Raw genomic sequence first — 18,129 nt, forward strand, 5'->3', positions numbered from 1 at the left:
AACATTAGTTTTGAATGAACTGCCCGGCTACAGAGGCCCCGTTCCCGACATTTTTGGTAGCATTATTGCTCCGACAAGAAGGACGGGTTCCCACCCAGATGCGGTAGAAGCTGTACAGATGTAAAACAGCTTCAGTAGCTAGCTGTCCGTCAAAGTTTGAACGACTAGCTAAGCTAAGTGTTTGCTAGCCTTTTCAACTGGCCTGCTCAGGTAAGTGCAGTCGGTCCGTGTCGGAAAACACCGCAGTAGCTCCCCGTCTTCTTCCCGTTCGCGCCAACTAGATACATAGTTCATCCATTGTCAGTAAAAGTACGTCTTACTTTATTTCCCTTGCCACAGCCAGTAAACTGCTAACACCAGGATGCTTTCGAGACAACCTGGGCGACGGCCGGGCCACGTGACCACTACTGGTGGGCGGTGCCGTTTTACTAGAGAAGTCAGCGAAGGTATTAACTCTCTTATTATCACATAGACATTGTAATGACCTTAATAAGGACCATTTATGCGAGTGGACGTGATCAGAACCACGAGTTTGGGAGATCACCTTAAAGAAACGAGCCAGAGTTTGTATTTCTTTTAACTACAAACAGACTGCGGGTGACTGACGACGTTGCGAAATGCAGAGTTTTGTTGTACTCCAACTGATGATTTCTAATTCATTTTCCATTTCCTGTTTGGAAATGTATTTACATAAAATGGGGGAAGTGGATTTATATATGACAGTAACAATGGCATTTTTTTATTAGTAACTTATGTAATAAAAAAAAGAAGACAAAATCTGGCTTTTACCAAAAATGCTGGTCATGTTATGTACATAAACATGCTTTAAAAAGCACAGAAAAAGTAGATGGAAACCCCTAATTGTACATTTCTATGTATTGTAAGACAGACTTTGAACGATACTGAGGTTTTTCATGCGAGATTTAACAAAAAAAAAAGAAAAGAAAAAAAAAGCCACAACTGCCAGTTATTTATACATTCAGATAATCTGTATTTCAGTTTACAGCTAATTTCCAATAGTTCATGACTCTTCTGGGACTAATACAATTGTTGCATGTGGTTTATTACAAAATAAGGACCAGACGGGGAGCGGGTGGGGGAATAAACAAACCCTGATATCTGCAGTCCACAATAACAGAAAACTGCAGAGAAATGCCCCTAGAGTGACAATGTAAAGACAAAACATACGAATCGCACTCCGACACGGTGGCACAATCAGGCAGCGAAACTTGAGATGTTGAGGTATCCAAAGCCACACGTGGCAAACTCGTCCCATTGCAATATAAACATGTATTTATGCTTCAGCGGTCGAAGTCAAGCCGACTGAACCATGAAGAAACTGGTCGCTAACATCTGCGAAGCGTTAAGAACAGATCAGGCAAACTTCAAGAACTACTTAGCCTGGTGTAATTCTCTCTCCAACTACCAGCAGGTTGTGCCAAAACTCGAAACATTTAAAACGCACCGAGGCTACAATACAGAATCAACGAATAGATGTTTCCAGCAGGTGAGTCTTTGTGATAAACCGTTTAGTCAACGTAAAAACAAAAAGAAAGAAAAAACATTCTAAAAGTCTGCAGGTCAAGTATTTTTGGGGAAAAAAAATATCTTAAACCCGTTTAAAAAAAATGTAATGATACATTAGCAAGCTCTCTGAAGACCTTTGTTGTGGGTTTAATATAACTGAAAAGATGAGAAACAAATGTTTCTATGAAGAAATGTAGAGAATCCTTTCATTTCCTGTTGGAATTAGAAATACCATCTTGTCAATTAAACTCCAGCAACTACGTTAAAACATTTTCTTCCATTTGTCACATTTAAAAGCTCAAATAATACGAGGTTAACTAATGAGACTAAGCTTTGATCCTGCAGGAAGATCCATTCCTAAAATGTTCCCAGTATGCTCAGATATGAGTCAGTGCAGCAGAAAACAAAACAAAAAAAAAAGAAAAATTGTCAGACAGGAAGAGCTACAAATTTAAAGTCCAAGGTTACTTGCCAAACTGCAGTAGCTGACATTTCAATGCGTTTTAAGCAGATTTACACTTTGAATGAGGAACGGGGTGAATTCAGAGTTTCATAATATCTGTCGAAGCAAGACAGAAAGAGGAAACAGAGGAAAATAAAGCTAATGAATCAGGATTACTCCACTCTTCATGGACTTGCATGTCACATCAATAAGAAATGTTTCAAACTTACATTTCAAGCATGAACCAGCATGAACACAGTAAAAACAGCTTCTGTTTTTACACCTTTAAACACCGAGCATAATGTCGTACTGCATTGTGATGTTTATTAATGTTTCACAGCATCTTTACATGTGAATTTGCGGTTTGATTTTTTTTTCCTTTTTAAGTTGACGTTGTCTGGAGTGCTGAAGTTTTCCAGAGGATATTACTAGATGCTTTTTTCTCCGCTTCCCAACACAAAGTCAAAGTCGTGAACACGAATAAAAAAAAGAAAAATAATAATAATACAGACAAATGTCCCAGTCAGGCCGAGGGGACTATAATCTTGAATTTAAAAGGCAAGAAAGATCAGTTGGATCATTTTTAGAAGAATCTGCGTTCGGTTCCACTGATGTCTTAGAACTTCTTTACATACATGGATACTGGTTCCACATCAGCGGATGGCTATCAGTCCAACATCGATGAGTTTCTGTATCTTCTGAGCGATGACCGGGTTCTTTAAGTGGCTGCGAGAAACAGAGGAAACATTAATCAGATCAAGTATTTCTGGAGGTGTGCGGGTCGTGCGCCGTTAGCCTGCGGACGTACTCGCTGAGTGCCTGCGGATCCTTCTGCATCTGTTCGAGGATCATGCGCATGGCTGGGTCGGACATGATCTGCTGGACCTCCGGGTCGGCCATGGCTCTTTTCTTCACCTCCTCTGGGCTGTCGTTCCTCATGGTTTGGCTGACCATGCAGCGCTGCATGCCTTCTGTGGCTTCCTGCACGTCAACAGAGCAGGGAACGGTCAAAGGGACTCCCCTCGACTTATTATGAACAGACATGAACTTATTTTATACAGCAAATGGAAAAAATTCCAACAAATCCTGTAGTGAATATTGTGTTATATATGAACCCAGTCATTGCCGTTTGGTTTTAAATATTCAGTCTGATCAAGTTTGAACATTTGTAGATTAATTTATTTGCTTTATAATAAACAGACATGCTGAGCAGAAGAGGTTAAGGCCTTGTCCACATGTATCTGGGGTCTTTATAAAAACAAATATCTCCGTCACATCATTTAAATTTTTTTTATTTTTTCTGAAACCACAGAATTGGTTTCAGAAACATTTTCATCCACATAAACCTGTATAAATCTGCCCCTGACTTTTGTGTCAAAGATGCCTGACCCATAGGGGGCAGTGGAGCGCAAAGCTTAAACCTGTCAGCAAATTAGAATCCTTCAAAAACAACCATGACTTTCTATTATGGATTAAATATGGCACCAGGAGGTTTATTTGTGTGGACAGTACTAGCTGAGAAACTACCAGAGCTATCCTACTGGGAGGAGAAATAATATGGAGTAATATAATCTGGGAAGCAGTGTGGAGCTTGAGGAGGAATATTTTGACTTCAAACTGTTTCAATAACCCTTCAGAAAGTTATCGGCAATGTTAGATATAATTATTCTCTCGCAACAGACAATGGGTTTTAAAAACACCTGAATACCCCAAACTTCACTTTAACGGTTGTTCATACACTTGGTGTTTTTAAGAAACCACTTTAATCACTCACAGCTTTTAAGGTGCATGGAAAATACCTTTGAGGATGAATCCAGCTCCAATGCCTTCTGGTACGCATCCATAGCTTTGGAAAAGTCTTTCATGGCCTCCAATGCAGCTCCCTTACGTGTGTAGCCTTTAACTATGAGCAAATTCAGTTTAGTGGTTAGAAAAATCCCTGCTTACACGTTACACAGACATTATTTTTAGCTCATCACTCAAAATACTTACTGAAACTGGGCTCAAGATTGATGCATTCTTCACAATCCTGATAGGAACAAAAAAAAAAAAAAAGATCAAATGGAAGCTCCGAGTGGAATAAACCAAATTGTGTTCAGATGTGCGTTTAGCGAAGTGGCATACCTTTAGGGCGAGCTGGAACTCCAGCAGCTTCGTGTAGCAGGCAGCTCTGTTACTGTACAGTTTGGCATCATTGGGGTTTCTCTTAATGGCCTCAGTGTAATGTTTCATGGCTAAGGGGTAGTCTCCTGATAGAAAGGAAACAAACGGCACCCGTAGTCAAGAAAACATACACAAACCGTGTTCTGCGGGTTTCACAAGCTCAAAATTAAGACAGTTATGAATTAAATTTAAGACTTGTATCATAGCAGAAATGTGCAAAAGAGCCCACATAGTGCCAGGCTTGCTAACTAGCAAGGGTATATAAGCAGTTAGGCGCCAGCAGCCTCAAGCGACTCAAATGTTTTTTCCTGACTGAAAACTCCCATGAGAAAAAACAAAAAAGAAAAACTACATAGAACTTAAGAGACTGAATGGTTCTATCACCACAACATCAAAGACTTGACATAACATATTTAAGGCCAACTTACATTCTTTTTAACTTAACTCAAGACATGTCAAGGCCTTCATTTTAGATATATGAAATTTTAAGCGTGCTCAGACATTCTGATGCAGAGCATTTTACAAACCTTTCTGGAAAGCATCGTTGCCCTTGTTCTTCTCTTCAAGTGCCAGCTCTGGGTTGATATAGGCTAGTTTTTCTTGCTCCTTTAAAATCTTCTCTGCCTGCATTGAGTGAAGTGAAAGTAAGTGAAATTTTAAGGCAGTGCTTACTAAAAATTGCCCACTTCTCCTATGGTTAATTTAGATTTTTAAAGCTTCCCCACAATCAACTGCACCTGTTGACATTTCTTCAACACATCAGGAGTCCGGTGCTCAGTCAAACTCTTGTTAAAGTATTGGATAGCTTCTTTGTATTTCTCTTGTTTAAAGTACGAGTTGCCGATTCGAGCCAGGGCCCTGCAAACCGAAGGAAGGATGTGAACTGATGGATCAGAAAACTACAAGTGCATCCCAAAGTTACAATATTGTGAACAGGTTTAATATTTGTTCACTGGTTTCAGAGAGTAAAATCCATCCCACATAGCTTCATCACACAGAGTAAAATATTTCACCGTTACGGTTTACAGATAAAGGAAATTCAGCGCCACACCCGAGTGAGCCAATTATGATGCATGGTTCCTACCAAACTTCATCCCTCCACTCAACTTTCTATCACTATCCAGCACTCTGAACAGTAGTTAAATTTTGTGCATTTGACTGGTTAGATGTCTCCAGTCCAGCTAACAAGAGTTATTTGGTTCTTGCTAGCTGGATGTCCAGTCAGGTATCTTTATAGACCATTTAGAGACTTGGGAAACCTTTGCTGGTGTTTTCAGATAATGAACTCATTAGGGTTTGTCAACATGGGACTCCAATATATTTTTTTCACAAAATACATTCAAACCTTCAGACACACCAATTTTCTTTGTCTTTTCTTTTTTCCATTTTTAAGCCATAATAATCTAAATTAAAAAAATGAAAGGCTTGAAATGTTTCACTATGTGTAATGAAGCAATTGAAAGTATGAGTTTCCCTTTCTGAATCATACAACAATTTTTTTTTTTTCCACAACATTAATTTTCTTTTAAATGAACTCGGGTAAAAAAAAAAAAAAAAACACTAATGACATGCATTGAAATTTGTTGTTGAAATGTAACATGACAACTCTAGAAGTCTATACTTATGCAAAACATTAACAAAGTTCAAATTACTCATGCATTTCTATTAAGACTTTGATGCAGTTATTTTTTTCATGTTTACTTACTTTGCTATTTGTCTGTAATCTTCTCTGTTTTCTCGGCCGACATCAATGGCCTTCTCACACAGATCTCTACACTTTTCAAACTCTCCCTTCTCAAAATAGACAGCTGGGAAGAAAATGTTTGAGACAAGCTTTAAAAACAAGCTTACAATGTCTGTAAGCTTGTTTTTACTTTTTTGCATCAGGAAACAGATATTTTTAGTTTGGTCAAACGTGAGGACATTAAGAATCAACATGTCTGAGTGTACAAACCTGCTTGATTGGACATATACGTCATGTTGGTCGGGTCGTGCTGAAGTGCCTGATCGTAATGTTTCAGTGCCTTTCCAAAGTCTTTATTCTTGTATGCTGCATTTCCCAGTTCCTTTTCCTTCAAAGCCTGGAGAGCAGAAGAATAACAAACGTCACAACCGAGAATCATCAGGAGGAAAAATGGAAGAGGGATTCACTTTTAGTTCATTTACCATCTTTTTGTTTTCAGGGAGATCTTCCTCCTTGGGAGGAGGTGCTGGGGCCTCTTTGGGTTTGGGAGGAGAGGGGACAGGCTCCTCTTCCTCCTCCATCTCTGATAGGTTCAACCCCAGGAGCACAGAGAGAGTCGTCATTACTCTTGGATCCTGCAGCTTCCTGCAAGAGCATTGAGAAACAGATTTATTAGATTTCCTAAACTTACACAGTGCTGGGCTGCCTTTCAGACAAAGAGATCGGCAAAGCTTTTAGCCTAAAGTCACGTACGTGCCAAGCTCTGACGGTTTGTTCCTGAGCTGCTCCAGCAGTTCTTTGTAGCTGGGATCCGTTAGAAGCTCACGGGTCCGAGGATCGTTCTCAAGCTTCTGGTACAGGTTGGGCATGGCAAACGGGTTCATCATTGATTTCTCTGGTGAAGGACAAGATTACAACAAATAAGGAATCCTCCACAGATGGTAAAGAGTTAAGCTCGTAAGCTGGATCCGCTACATCAACATTTATAATGACCATTTTGTGAATTACTTTTTAAAATAAGACACGTATGCAAATATATAAATCGTTATTGCATTTTTTAAAGACAAGGTATGAAAATATTAAATATTTAACGAAAACTGAAGCATAAAGAAATTTGTGGCTGATTCAGAAAAAAGATGGGTTTGTACAGATAAAGGCATAATGAGGAAGGTTTCTGTTAGACAAATTCATCAGATTAAGAGAGCAGCTGTTAAAATGCCCTTACAAAGCAAAAACACTTATTTCAAGCTGCTGGTGTCTCTGGAACCTCAAGGTGGAGGATCCTCCAGAGGCTTGTGTTGCATACTATTGGGCCCCCTAACCAGAAACAGTCGCCATGGGCCCAGCTGTACATAAAGATTAACTTTCAAACAGACTTGTTCACTGATGACTACTGTGCAACCGTGGATGGTCCAGATGGACGCAGTAGTGGAATGCATAATAATTTGGAACAGTGTATATTAATGAATCTTTTTGTACAACTGAACTAAACAGACATGCTTTTGTACCTGCAAGGCGAGCCTCGATATTCTGCAAACCCTCCTTCAGCTGCTGGTTGTTGGGCTCTTTGCGGAGCCCCTCATGGTACGTCACTCTGGCCTCCTCTATCCGGCCGAGAAACTCCAGAGCGGCAGCTTTGCGGGAGTATCCCTGCAGGGAAAGTTGGAAGGTTTGAAATCAATTTTTGTTCTTCCGATTCCTCAAATCGTAGCAAGACACAAGAACGCTCACCTTGCCCCAGTCGGGCTTGATCTTGATGGTCTGAACAGCGTCCTGGAGAGCGTTCTCATAGTTGCCCTTTTTGGCGAAGGCAGCAGAGCGGTTGCTGAACAGCACATGGTTTGATGGATCCAGAGCCAAGGCCTCAGTGTAGCAACGGACAGCTTCGTCGATGTTTCCCGCACTCAGCGCCTTGTTGCCCTGGTCTTTCAATGCTGACACCTAGAATTCACACGTTTACTAAATGTTAGCACATACAGAAAGCCCAGTAGAAGCCAAATGCAACCCTTGACAGCTGCTACCGACAGATCTGAAAAAATAACAGCTGTTCGTGCAGAGTTGCTGCTACGGAAATGTATTCATTGTATTTAATACACAATCTACAGGAGAATAATAATAATATTAATAAAGGAGATTGCAACAAGACTTTAATGTAATCTGGAGGGAATATAAATGTGATAAATAGCTTAAAAACTGCATGTAGATGTCTTTAAAAAGAACTGGCATACATTATAAAGATTTGATGGATTTGTTTTGATGTTTAACCAACAACTTATCCCATCTTAACAGTAATAACACTAAAGAACATGAGAAAGTGATAAAGAAGTATTTATCCACACTACTTCGACCAGAGCAGTCCAGCTCCAGACCCTCTGAGGTCTGATTTTGATCAATATTACCTTAAACTCACTAAATGGAACCAAGCATCTAAATCTTCAAAATAACTCATAAACATCACTACTCATTATAGGCGTGGCTATTTGTTGTTGTTTTTTATCCCCCACAAGCATCGTCTGAACAATAGTTTCCTGAGCTTTGTGTTGATGCTTTAATTGTTCTGAGAACAAAAAAACACCTTGAAAAAAGGACAGAACAGAAGTTTGTTTTTAACTATAACCAAGGCAATACTATAACTATGGCAATACTCTGAACAATAGATCAGTAAAGGTATTGAAAACCAAACGTGTGTTTTTCCAAGTACCTACAGTTGAAAGAACAATTGCACTAAAAGGATAACTTTTATTTTCTTCAGATTCAGAAGTTTGCATCCACTATATTTGTACGCTATTGTACTATTACGATGATAATAATAATAATTGCACAAAGCAAAAGAAATAAGCAGGGCTGTCAGTAAAAGCATCCACAAGTCTGGGTCACAATTTCAATACACCTCAAGGTGCCATGTTAATCCATTCAAACATTTATATGCAAGTACAACAGAATGTCCAGCCCTCATACTGGAAGGAGATGAGTTCAATATCCTGAAGGTCTTTTGGTGAGAAATGTCTGAATCGACCTCAGAACAAAAGCAAATGACTGTGTGAAGATGTTAGCCGAAGCTTGCAAGAGATAATGTAACAAGTCCTGTGGGCTAAAAGGCCACTTAGCCACAAAGAAGATATGATTACAAGAGAAGCACTAAGAGATTACAGTAGGCAAATGCACTAAAGGACAAATGCCTTAGTGTTGGGAGACATGCTCTGCTGTCTGATGATAATAACATTTAAGTGTTTGGCTGTAATGTCCTTTGTTATATTAGACAGGAAAAGGGGAACGCTATGAGCTGTAGCATCATGTTGTAAAGGTGCTATGATGTAGGAGGAACAGGTGAACTTCACTGATAGATTGTATCAAGAAGGAAGATCAATATTTATAAATATTGGGACATTTAAAATCCTTCGTATCTTTCAGCTTTGTCTCTAACCACACTTGTTTTATATGTATAAAAAAAAACTGTTACAACTGGCTAGATCTGGTGTTCAGGCAAAGAAGCAACTTGGGCTATATGCTTAATGTCTTTACTAAAACATTATAATGCCCTTCTAATACAAGCATTATTACATATATTGCTGACATAGAAGGCTTGAATGCCTGGAACGTATAATTAGAAGTCCAAATACCGCAATCCATGAAGTTCTTGCACACCTAATACTATGACCACATTAAATCTCGAATCCAACGCTCAGAAAATTTGTAGGCCGAGTTGAAACTAATTGTGTAAGCAAGGCACCCTACAAATGTCAGATGTTAAAATAGAAATGGACAAAAACTACAGCAAATTACTGTGAGACGTCTATGGGACGGTATCCAACTGATCTAAAACAAAGAAGAAGAAAAACCGATTGAAGAAAACTTGGACTGAATTACTGTGAGGAAAAAAGAAAACGTATTTCATAAAATGTTTATAAAGCTCAACTGTACCTCACCTTGTGTAATCTACTTTGAGTCAAAGCAAAATATATATAAAAAAATAATATTTTATCTTAATTTCCCAAACTACTTAGTTTAAAAAGAAATACAAGCCCAATGCATGTTATGGCCTAAAGTACAACACACATATTTCGAGTAATAATAATAATAGACTTCTATGTGTACAGTGCGACTGTCTCAAGCTGTGTGTACACCATGTTCCGTTACATAAATCGAATAGTAATTACAGAGCAACTCAATGCTTTACGAATTATGGAGTCCGTTCAAAACATGAACCATCATCTGGAAACCTTTCGATTGAAAACTGGAAAGTTCGAGAGGTCACGACAGTCTTCGTCGGCGTGCGGCTGTAGCCGTGTGCATCTAGAATGATCCTCCGGTCTGAGTGTGAGCTCGTGCTGAAGCAAGTCCCCCAAAAAAAACCCAGTACAGCACGTGCCGCCAGAGAAAACTTTAAACAGACAGCGCCACTCTTCCTCAACAAACAAATGAATGAAACGAGTCCAATAAAATCCATGTGGTTCAATGAACTAAAGCCCTCGCGGTGTGAGCTCTATTAGCTGTCGCGCAAAGGTTAGCTAACTCGAGTTTCACTGAGACGTTTTACCGTCAAGGATATTGAAGTAATTGAAGCGCTACTTTGATACTATAAAGTAATAGCCCCGAAATTAGAAGCAGTTTTATTGGGGCATCCTGCTACACTGCGAACTACTGTAACGAGCTAACGTAACGTTTAGCCAAGACTGATTTATCTCCACGGGGTTAGCTGCAAACAGAAGACTTATCAGTTTTTGGTTGACCGATCAGCCTTCTGTTTGTATTTACCAATTGTAAATACATGATGTAATTTCACTGTTAGCGGTTTCCAACACATTTCGTATTTCCTAACGGCTCAGAAAAGCCCACTCTCATCTAAATGACTGCAGTGAATGACGCTAAGCTAACAAGCTAAGAAACACTGAAATCTCTCAACGCTGAAGCTAACTGACGACGCTAAGCTACAACATTTTGCTGGTAAATATTGCAGATTCGGCTTAAACAAAATGCGCCAAAAGACTTGGTTTAAACACAGAAGTTAACAACAGACAAGGAAATAAGTTAAGGGACACTTACTTTCTCCATGGTGCACGCACGCGATTCTTTCCAGAAACTACTTCGGACCAGCGCCTCCCACTGACAATGTGTGCAAGTTGCCAGTTTGGGATGTTGAAAATCTGCATTCAGTGCGTGGGGCAAAACCACAGCGCCAATATATACTCTACTGTCTGAAACTTCCAGAAGAAAGGGGGGGAAACAATACCTAAAGCTCAAGATATGTTTGTTTGTTTGTTTTTCAGATTCTCCATGTTGTGTAATTCATTACAAGTCATAATATTCATAATATTGCAGATCATCCTTCTTAGAAACTTTCATGCTGTAAAATAAACATAAACTTGTGATTTTGTGTATCAAATAATCGTCTAATAATGTCATTAAATAAACTTGTACACATTAATAAAATAATAACTGATGCGTTTTTGTTTTTTTTTTACAATTGGAAAAAGGTTGCCCTTTTTAAATAAGTTGTTGTTTTACGTGGCTAAAGGTTGACACCTCTAACATCCTTAAAAAATATATACATGGTATGTTTCTACACACAATGTTTTAAAGGAAAAAATAACAACATGAACTGATTCATTGTAATTCAATTCAGAAATACTTTTCTTTATCCTAAAGTAAAATTAAATGTTTAAGTTATTCTGGTATTCTGGTAGTTTTGGATGGTGATCCATTTCTCTATGTGCTCCAGGAAACAAATGAATATCTCAAATATCTCACCTAATTTAAACTTAACCAATATCATTTGTATAAACATTTATAGAAAGCTTTCTCTTAAAAGTACATTTTGTTAATCGACACAGTGAAAAGTAATACTGGTTTGTTTGAAGGGATCGCATAAAAGAAAGGATAATTCACAATTAATAAATACCTTTGCATCAAAACATTTTACAATGTCATTTGAACCAATAGTTTCCCCGGTGGAGCCCATCTGTAATAGATATGAAAGGTGACAAAGTGCACAAATATGCTTCTGAAATCGCCAGGATCCTAATTAGCTGTAGTAAGAAACCCCGAACTTACTTGCGGATCGTGAACGCACCATGACAGGTGGCGCGTGAACCTGCGGATCTTTCCTCTTTCCGATGTACGGAACTGAAAAATAAGCTGCGACATTATCTCCTCGGTTATCTTGGAAACTTTAGGTAAGAAGAACAAGTGATATATTGACTAATTTTTTAAAACGATAAAGGATAAGAAAAGTAAACAGTTGCTACATTTCACACCTGTTGCTAAGCTAAACTCGCCAATGCAATTTGCTAGCATAACGTATAGCTCACGGTAATTATGTTACTGTACATATTTGATGAAATTGTCGAAAAGAAAGCTTTAAAGCTACTTAAAAACTTGGTCACTGGGTACTTTTCCCATCGTGTTTGTAACAGTAATGACCAACACACACTAGAACTACTGTCTTTGAATTAGTTTTTTCTGTATATTCCTTCTTGTTCTGCTAATATTGTTAGCATCTGCAAGCGGAAAGAACTGCGGGACTTTGTGACCAAACATGAGGAGACAGGAACAGCAGCTGGACCGACCAGCAACAGGTTTGTTACAAAATATTTTATTAAAAATAATTTTAAAATATGTCGTAGTTATTGGTCCAGTATAGGTGGTATGTGGCATCTTTTTTTAAGTATTGTACCAAATGTGAAGAGATATCATTTCACAAATGTACCGGCATGTATTCTATAGGTTTGCTTTCTTATTCTGGAAAAAAGAAATAGTGCAACTCCCTCCAACCCCATCCAACAGGTTTTTTTTTTAAAAAAGTGTTTCGTTTGCTTTCTCTGTTAGGCTACCTCCCTGTGTCACTCTTTAACCAGAGGAAGAGAAACAGAATTCCTCTGAAATCTGTTCCTGGTGAAAATGAGTTCTTTCCCCCAAGTGAATACATGGCCAGCACCAGTTCAGCTGCTAGTGAAGCCCCCTCAGGTAATCACGCTTCTGTCACTAGGTGGCAGCACATTCACAGAAAACGTTAACAATACCAGGCTATCTTTGAGACGTTTAGTATCCTGGGATGTATTGTGTGTCTTTTCAGCTGCGTATGAATGTTACCAGGCTTCAGATTCTTCTAGTGCTCCTCAAAGCCATCAGTGGAGCAGAAAAGGTGTCCCAGAGTCTGCTAAATCCCAGCAGTACGGCAACAGACCTGCTCCTGGACCGTCTACAATGAGGACCTTTGCACCCATTGCGCATCCATACAAAGCCGGGGCCAAGAGGTGCTTTTCAGTGACTCACTGACCACCAGAGTGTCTTGTGGAAACTTTTATGACACAGAAACAATCAAACTAATTTGGTTTAGCTGCATGGCTTTCATAGGAAAAGAATCCCAAAAACTCATGTGGTTGTGAACAGTTCAAGTGTTTGAATAAAAGTGCGAAAGTTCACAGACTGTTCGATGCAATAACTTATGACATGTACATGAAGGCAAACCCTTTTATTCAAAATAAGAAAACTTGCTTGTTTTTTAATCTTTAATTAAAATATCTTTATTGTGTTGCTTCAGCTCCACGACGGGCCAGTCCAGCAATCCAGCCGGACAATGGGTTTTGAGCTCCGGTGTTAGTCCGAGACACAGCCAAATTCAACATCCCTATGGCAACAAGAACCCCCAGAGCAAGCCGGCACAGCATGCAGGTTTCTCTCAGACGGCTCAGCAGTCGTCCGACAAACAAACCCTCCCTGCACGTCAGTTTTCCCAGCAGTCCAGATCTCTTCCTCCTCCTGAAGCTCCTCCACCCAGCATGCCGCTTGCCCAAGCCGCACAGCAACCTAACAAGTCCTGGAAGTTTACTAACAGCTTTGAGCATCAAAAATCACATTTTGCTTCAAAAAAGAGTTTGAATCAACCTCCAACAGCTAAACCAACCAAAAATGAGGTAGAAAGTTACACGGTCTGCATGTAACTTTCTTAAAATGATCATTCACAGTGCGCTGTTTTGATTGTTTTGCTGTTTTCAGAAGGAGAATGTTCCAGCGAAGCAGCCAATGGAAAACTCCCTGAGGATCTTGACCACAGTTATTAATGGCATGAGACACTGGAGCCAGTTTAAAGATAAAATTCCTTACTTATTCGAGATATTTGGTTAGGGAGTATGAAATTCCTTCAGCTTGCTGCTCATTTGTGATATTTCTAAACAACTTTAAATAGACAAGTTGTGACTTTTCCCCACAGCCACTCTGGACTCTGCAGTCACTCTGGGGCGCTACGGAGCCAAGAGCTTTCTGCTGAGAGACGGGAAGGATGTGCTGCAGTGTGTCTTCTACGAAAATGTGAGTTTGAAAGCAAATGTAACCAAGTGCATCTGAGTCACAGTAGGTTGTGTCTGTTCAAATATATATTTAGTTAGTTAAGCTGCATTTATTATGATGGTTGTGGTGCCAAATGATGTAAAAAAAAAAAACATTGGCTTGCAGATATATTCATAGCTTTTGCTTTTTTAAAAAACTGTTCATGTGACGAGTACAAAACTCAGTTTAGTAGTTATACAGATGTGTTTTGCAACTTTTTTAAAAGTTTAACATTTTCCTTGTAATTTCACAATTACACTGTAGTATGTCCATCTCACAGAATCCCATTGAAATGTACTGAGGTTTGTGGCTATGAAGCGTCAATATGACCATTATAATCATTTTTATTAACATCTTCTCCCATCACAACAAACTCAAAAACCTTCAGACATAATAAACAGCACAATGAAATACCCTTACTGGGGTTTGTTTTGTTTTTTTTTCCCTCCATTTGATGTCCTTCAGGAGCAGCTGCTGCCGCGCCTCATTCGAGGTCAGGTCCATCGCTGCGTCGGCAACTACGACCGCAGCAAAGACGTCCTGATATGCGTGTCTGTTCGAGCCGGTCAGCCGTCAGAGCAGAGGAACGCTCTGGAAGCTGTCAAAGTGTCGGATGCAGAAATGAGAGCGCTGGTCAAGATACTCAGCGAAGTTTGAGCACAAAATACTTTTTGTCCAGCTTCTTGTGCAGATATCTTTCTACATTTGAAGTAAGATAAAACTTACAAGTGACTTTTCAGCAAGACATAGGAGCTTGTTTTAAGGCAATTATTCTTTAATATTGATTCAAAAGAGAGTATTGGTTTCACTGGCAGATTTTTTTTCACTCCTAAGATATTTTTCTTCCTACTAGTAGCATTTTATCAACATCAAAGTTAATAAGGTATTATTAACTTTTCTAACTTTTCTTCATCTTGCTGAAAAGTTACTTGTAAGTCAGTTTAGTAGTTTAAAATACTTAAGAGGGAGATTAACTAAGATTGTGTGTTTTGGCAGTGCAGCGGCTGTTGTCATCGGTCAACATTTGAGTTTTAAAAGAACATTTCTATATGTTTGGTTTGTCGGAGAAAAAAAGGTAGCTTTAACAAAAATGTTGTTTTTGTCATTTTCCCATCAAGGTTGCAGCTGCCATACTTGTATTGTGTTAACGTTTACATGTTCTCCTTTCCCGTTTCTATAGTTTTCTGTGAACAAATATAACAGAAAGTAAAGCATCTGGTTTTTAGAAGTTATGAAATTCTTTTTATTACAAAGAAATGCCACAAAAACAACACACAACTTAATTCTGTTAAAAACCTAAAACCAATCAGTCACCTGAAATTGAAAAATGGGGCAGTTAGGAATAAAGTGATATCAACAACAGTTAGTTTATTTACAGTCAAATTCCACAATAAAAAAAAAGTCAACATATTTTCTCTACAAATCACTTTTTTCTTTTTTCACCAGTGCTGAGACTTTACACATAAATGTCCAACAAATAAGGGAATGAGTCCAACGTCGTTACCCCAGTCAAGCACAGTAAGAGGTCCAGTACACTACTTACATTTCTAATTCCTATTAGCTTTGAAATATGGCAACAAAGTCACATTAAATTTTCAATCTCTGTCAGTATTGAAGCCCAAATTGGGAGTTATTTTAAGGTTTAGTCTGTTAGTAAAACTGATCAATAACTGAATATGAATCTTCTTAAACACGTTGAAAATGGAGGTTGGGTTGGAAGAAGTTGGCAGTGAACAGGAAGCGGAAACTGGATCATATTTCACACATCATTTCGATCGTGTGCTGGCTTAAAAATGTAGAATCCTCCTCTAGTCTTTTCACTCAATTCATAAAAAAAGATGGATTCCGAGACTAAATGTTTGCTGCACTCCGTGAAGCATTTTGAGTGATTCACCTCTTCAGTAATTTGCAGAAGCATTTCAGGGGATAATTTAAAACGAGTGCGTCGCTTTCTTCGCGGCTGTCATCCTCAAGGGTTCAAACACATCTTTTCTCTTTTCAGCATTTCTCCAAACTATAATCACACACTGCATGAAGTACATAAAAACACCTAACCACCGAGAGGAAAAACCAGAAGAGAAAAAACACATCACGTGACACAACAGAATCCTCAGTTTTCAGCAGAGAGAGATCAATACCTGATAACTGTATGAAACTTGTCTTTGTTACGTCAAAAGGCACAAGTTGGTCAGATCACATTGAAAATCTAGATCAGCTGTTCTACCATTAACAAAGCCCATCTTTTCATGCAGTTTTAGACACAATCCCTACATCTCCTGGCATTTTGCAACATTTTCTTTCCTGAATTAAAGTTAGCATCGCGTGTCGGAGGCAGAGAAAAGAAGCACATCACACAAACAAATCTGGGGAAGAGGGTGACAAAAACACGCAGCGTTTTCAACATTTTTTTTAATTATTATTATCTTTCTTTGTCTTTGTCCTTTATCTTATGACGACACCCCACGGAAACAACTACCTGTCGTGATTTTCCTCCTTTTAGGACGGGAATCTGATCCTTAAGTTGTCCGTTCAGAGGTTTTGATGCTGCGTCTGTGATCCTTTGCGTTCAAAGTTTTCTTGAACGCGTGAGGAACTCAGTCTTTGACAGCTGAACGTCGTTTTGACTCCCCAGCTGGTTAATGCAAGTTCCAAGAGAAGAGGGGGGAAAAAGTCCTTCCAAATATCAAAGTTCTTATTTTAAAGAGTCATTTAGAACTTCAGAGTTCCCGTGGATTTATTTACGATCAATTCATTTTAGAGAGAACTAATTGAAGATTCAAATGCCTCTGTCTGTACAATTTCCTTTAAATCCTTGAACTGTCCTTATTGCCTCTTCGTCAAGCTTTCTCAGTGAAAAAAAAACTTGCACTGAAATATTAATGTGGCTGAAACCACAGAGCATCATGCTTCCATTTGGAATGTTTTATGTTTTCATTCAACAAAAACAAAACAGAAAGTTCACTGTTTAAAAAGAAATTTAAATGACTTCAATTTGAGTTCATAACATTACAGAAGCAGGAAGACAGCGTTTGTTTGGTTTTTTTTTTTTTTATATATGTGTGTTTTCAGCTTCAGCTGTCTCTGGGCAGAGCTTCTCCCAGGAACGGGGACATCATGTCCCGGGACATATAAAGTGGTCAACAGTAAAAGAGGAAAAAGAAGACGGAACTATAACAGAGTGGGCAATGGGGTGGGGGACAGCTGCTCCTTCGGTGCATATTTGGCAAAAAAGGGCAAGAAGACGGTGAGCATGACTCCAACGATAGCCAGCATGTAGCCCCAGCCGATCTGGCACTCGCCGGCGTAGTAGATGTCAGCATCTCCGCAGAAAGATCGGACCAGTGAGGAGTTAAGGCCAAAAGGGTACACCAGCAGACCAGTGGCCATGATGAACACTGCAAAGAGAACAGAGGGGGAACGGGAATGTTAGAATGAACTATAAAAGAGAGGACGGGCTTCACACAAAATGTGTTTCAAGGATAATAGATGTTGCTCTGTGGGAAATATTTTGGATCTACTTCTCTGTACCTCGCTGAAGTCCATGTGTTTTAAGTAGTTCACATATGTAAATACAGCTAGATTTTACATATTTAGTCTTAAATTAGGTTTGGTTAAGTGTTAAACTTGTACATTTCCTTAAACTTACTGCTTCTTTTTAACAAATAAGCCACTTTCAACCAAATTTTGAAGCCCAACATTATTCATACTCTTAGTAGATTGACAGGAAATGTGCGATTAACCACATTAAGAAATGCAACATAAAACAATGTAAAAGTTGTATCAAATTTTAAGAAAATGATTTATTTTCTTCTGAGAAATCAGTTGAAAAAATCTTTTGTCAGCTGCTGAGGAGCTTTTTTGAAAGTTTCCACTGATAAAATTCATCTTTTGTGCTTGGAAGGCCTCTATGCCATTACATTAATCTATCTCCATGGGCAGATTCTCTGTTAGATATAATCCATGGTATGGATAATTTTGGTCTTAACTG

General features: G+C 38.8%; 3 protein-coding genes across 4 annotated transcripts in view; 1 reads left to right on the forward strand and 2 right to left on the reverse strand.

Annotated features, from left to right (window-relative positions):
- The first annotated feature begins 368 nt into the window (after positions 1-368).
- On the forward strand, positions 369-15,357 carry LOC129368383 (spermatogenesis-associated protein 22). 2 transcript variants are annotated; one of them, XM_055043304.1, is made up of 8 exons: positions 369-446; positions 12,311-12,391; positions 12,642-12,779; positions 12,889-13,069; positions 13,357-13,729; positions 13,812-13,935; positions 14,026-14,123; positions 14,607-15,357. In XM_055043304.1, the coding sequence occupies exons 2-8, from the start codon at positions 12,352-12,354 to the stop codon at positions 14,796-14,798; spliced, it is 1,146 nt and encodes a 381-aa protein (XP_054899279.1). In that variant the 5' UTR covers positions 369-446; positions 12,311-12,351; the 3' UTR covers positions 14,799-15,357. The 2 variants fall into 2 exon arrangements, with proteins under 2 accessions (XP_054899279.1, XP_054899278.1); XM_055043303.1 differs by lacking the exon at positions 369-446 and adding an exon at positions 11,893-11,989.
- stip1 (stress-induced phosphoprotein 1) lies at positions 968-10,954 on the reverse strand. The gene is made up of 14 exons (XM_055043302.1): positions 10,860-10,954; positions 7,548-7,757; positions 7,325-7,466; positions 6,570-6,711; positions 6,299-6,461; positions 6,087-6,213; positions 5,838-5,940; positions 4,870-4,990; positions 4,660-4,756; positions 4,094-4,218; positions 3,962-3,998; positions 3,769-3,872; positions 2,778-2,950; positions 968-2,695 (listed from the first exon to the last, which is right to left on the reverse strand). The coding sequence occupies exons 1-14, from the start codon at positions 10,866-10,868 to the stop codon at positions 2,623-2,625; spliced, it is 1,626 nt and encodes a 541-aa protein (XP_054899277.1). The 5' UTR covers positions 10,869-10,954; the 3' UTR covers positions 968-2,622.
- Positions 15,358-15,489: 132 nt separating the features above from the next.
- LOC129368384 (LHFPL tetraspan subfamily member 7 protein) overlaps positions 15,490-18,129 on the reverse strand; it is a 114,933-nt gene continuing 112,293 nt past the window's right edge. The window contains exon 3 of the mRNA XM_055043305.1: positions 15,490-17,536. Within this exon, the coding sequence (XP_054899280.1) occupies positions 17,310-17,536 (227 nt within the window). The 3' untranslated portion in view covers positions 15,490-17,309. The remainder of the gene's footprint in view (positions 17,537-18,129) is intronic.

This window comes from Poeciliopsis prolifica, unplaced genomic scaffold (assembly GCF_027474105.1).
Source record: "Poeciliopsis prolifica strain line A6 unplaced genomic scaffold, Auburn_PproV2 SCAFFOLD019, whole genome shotgun sequence".
In the NCBI taxonomy this organism is placed as follows: Eukaryota; Metazoa; Chordata; class Actinopteri; order Cyprinodontiformes; family Poeciliidae; genus Poeciliopsis; species Poeciliopsis prolifica.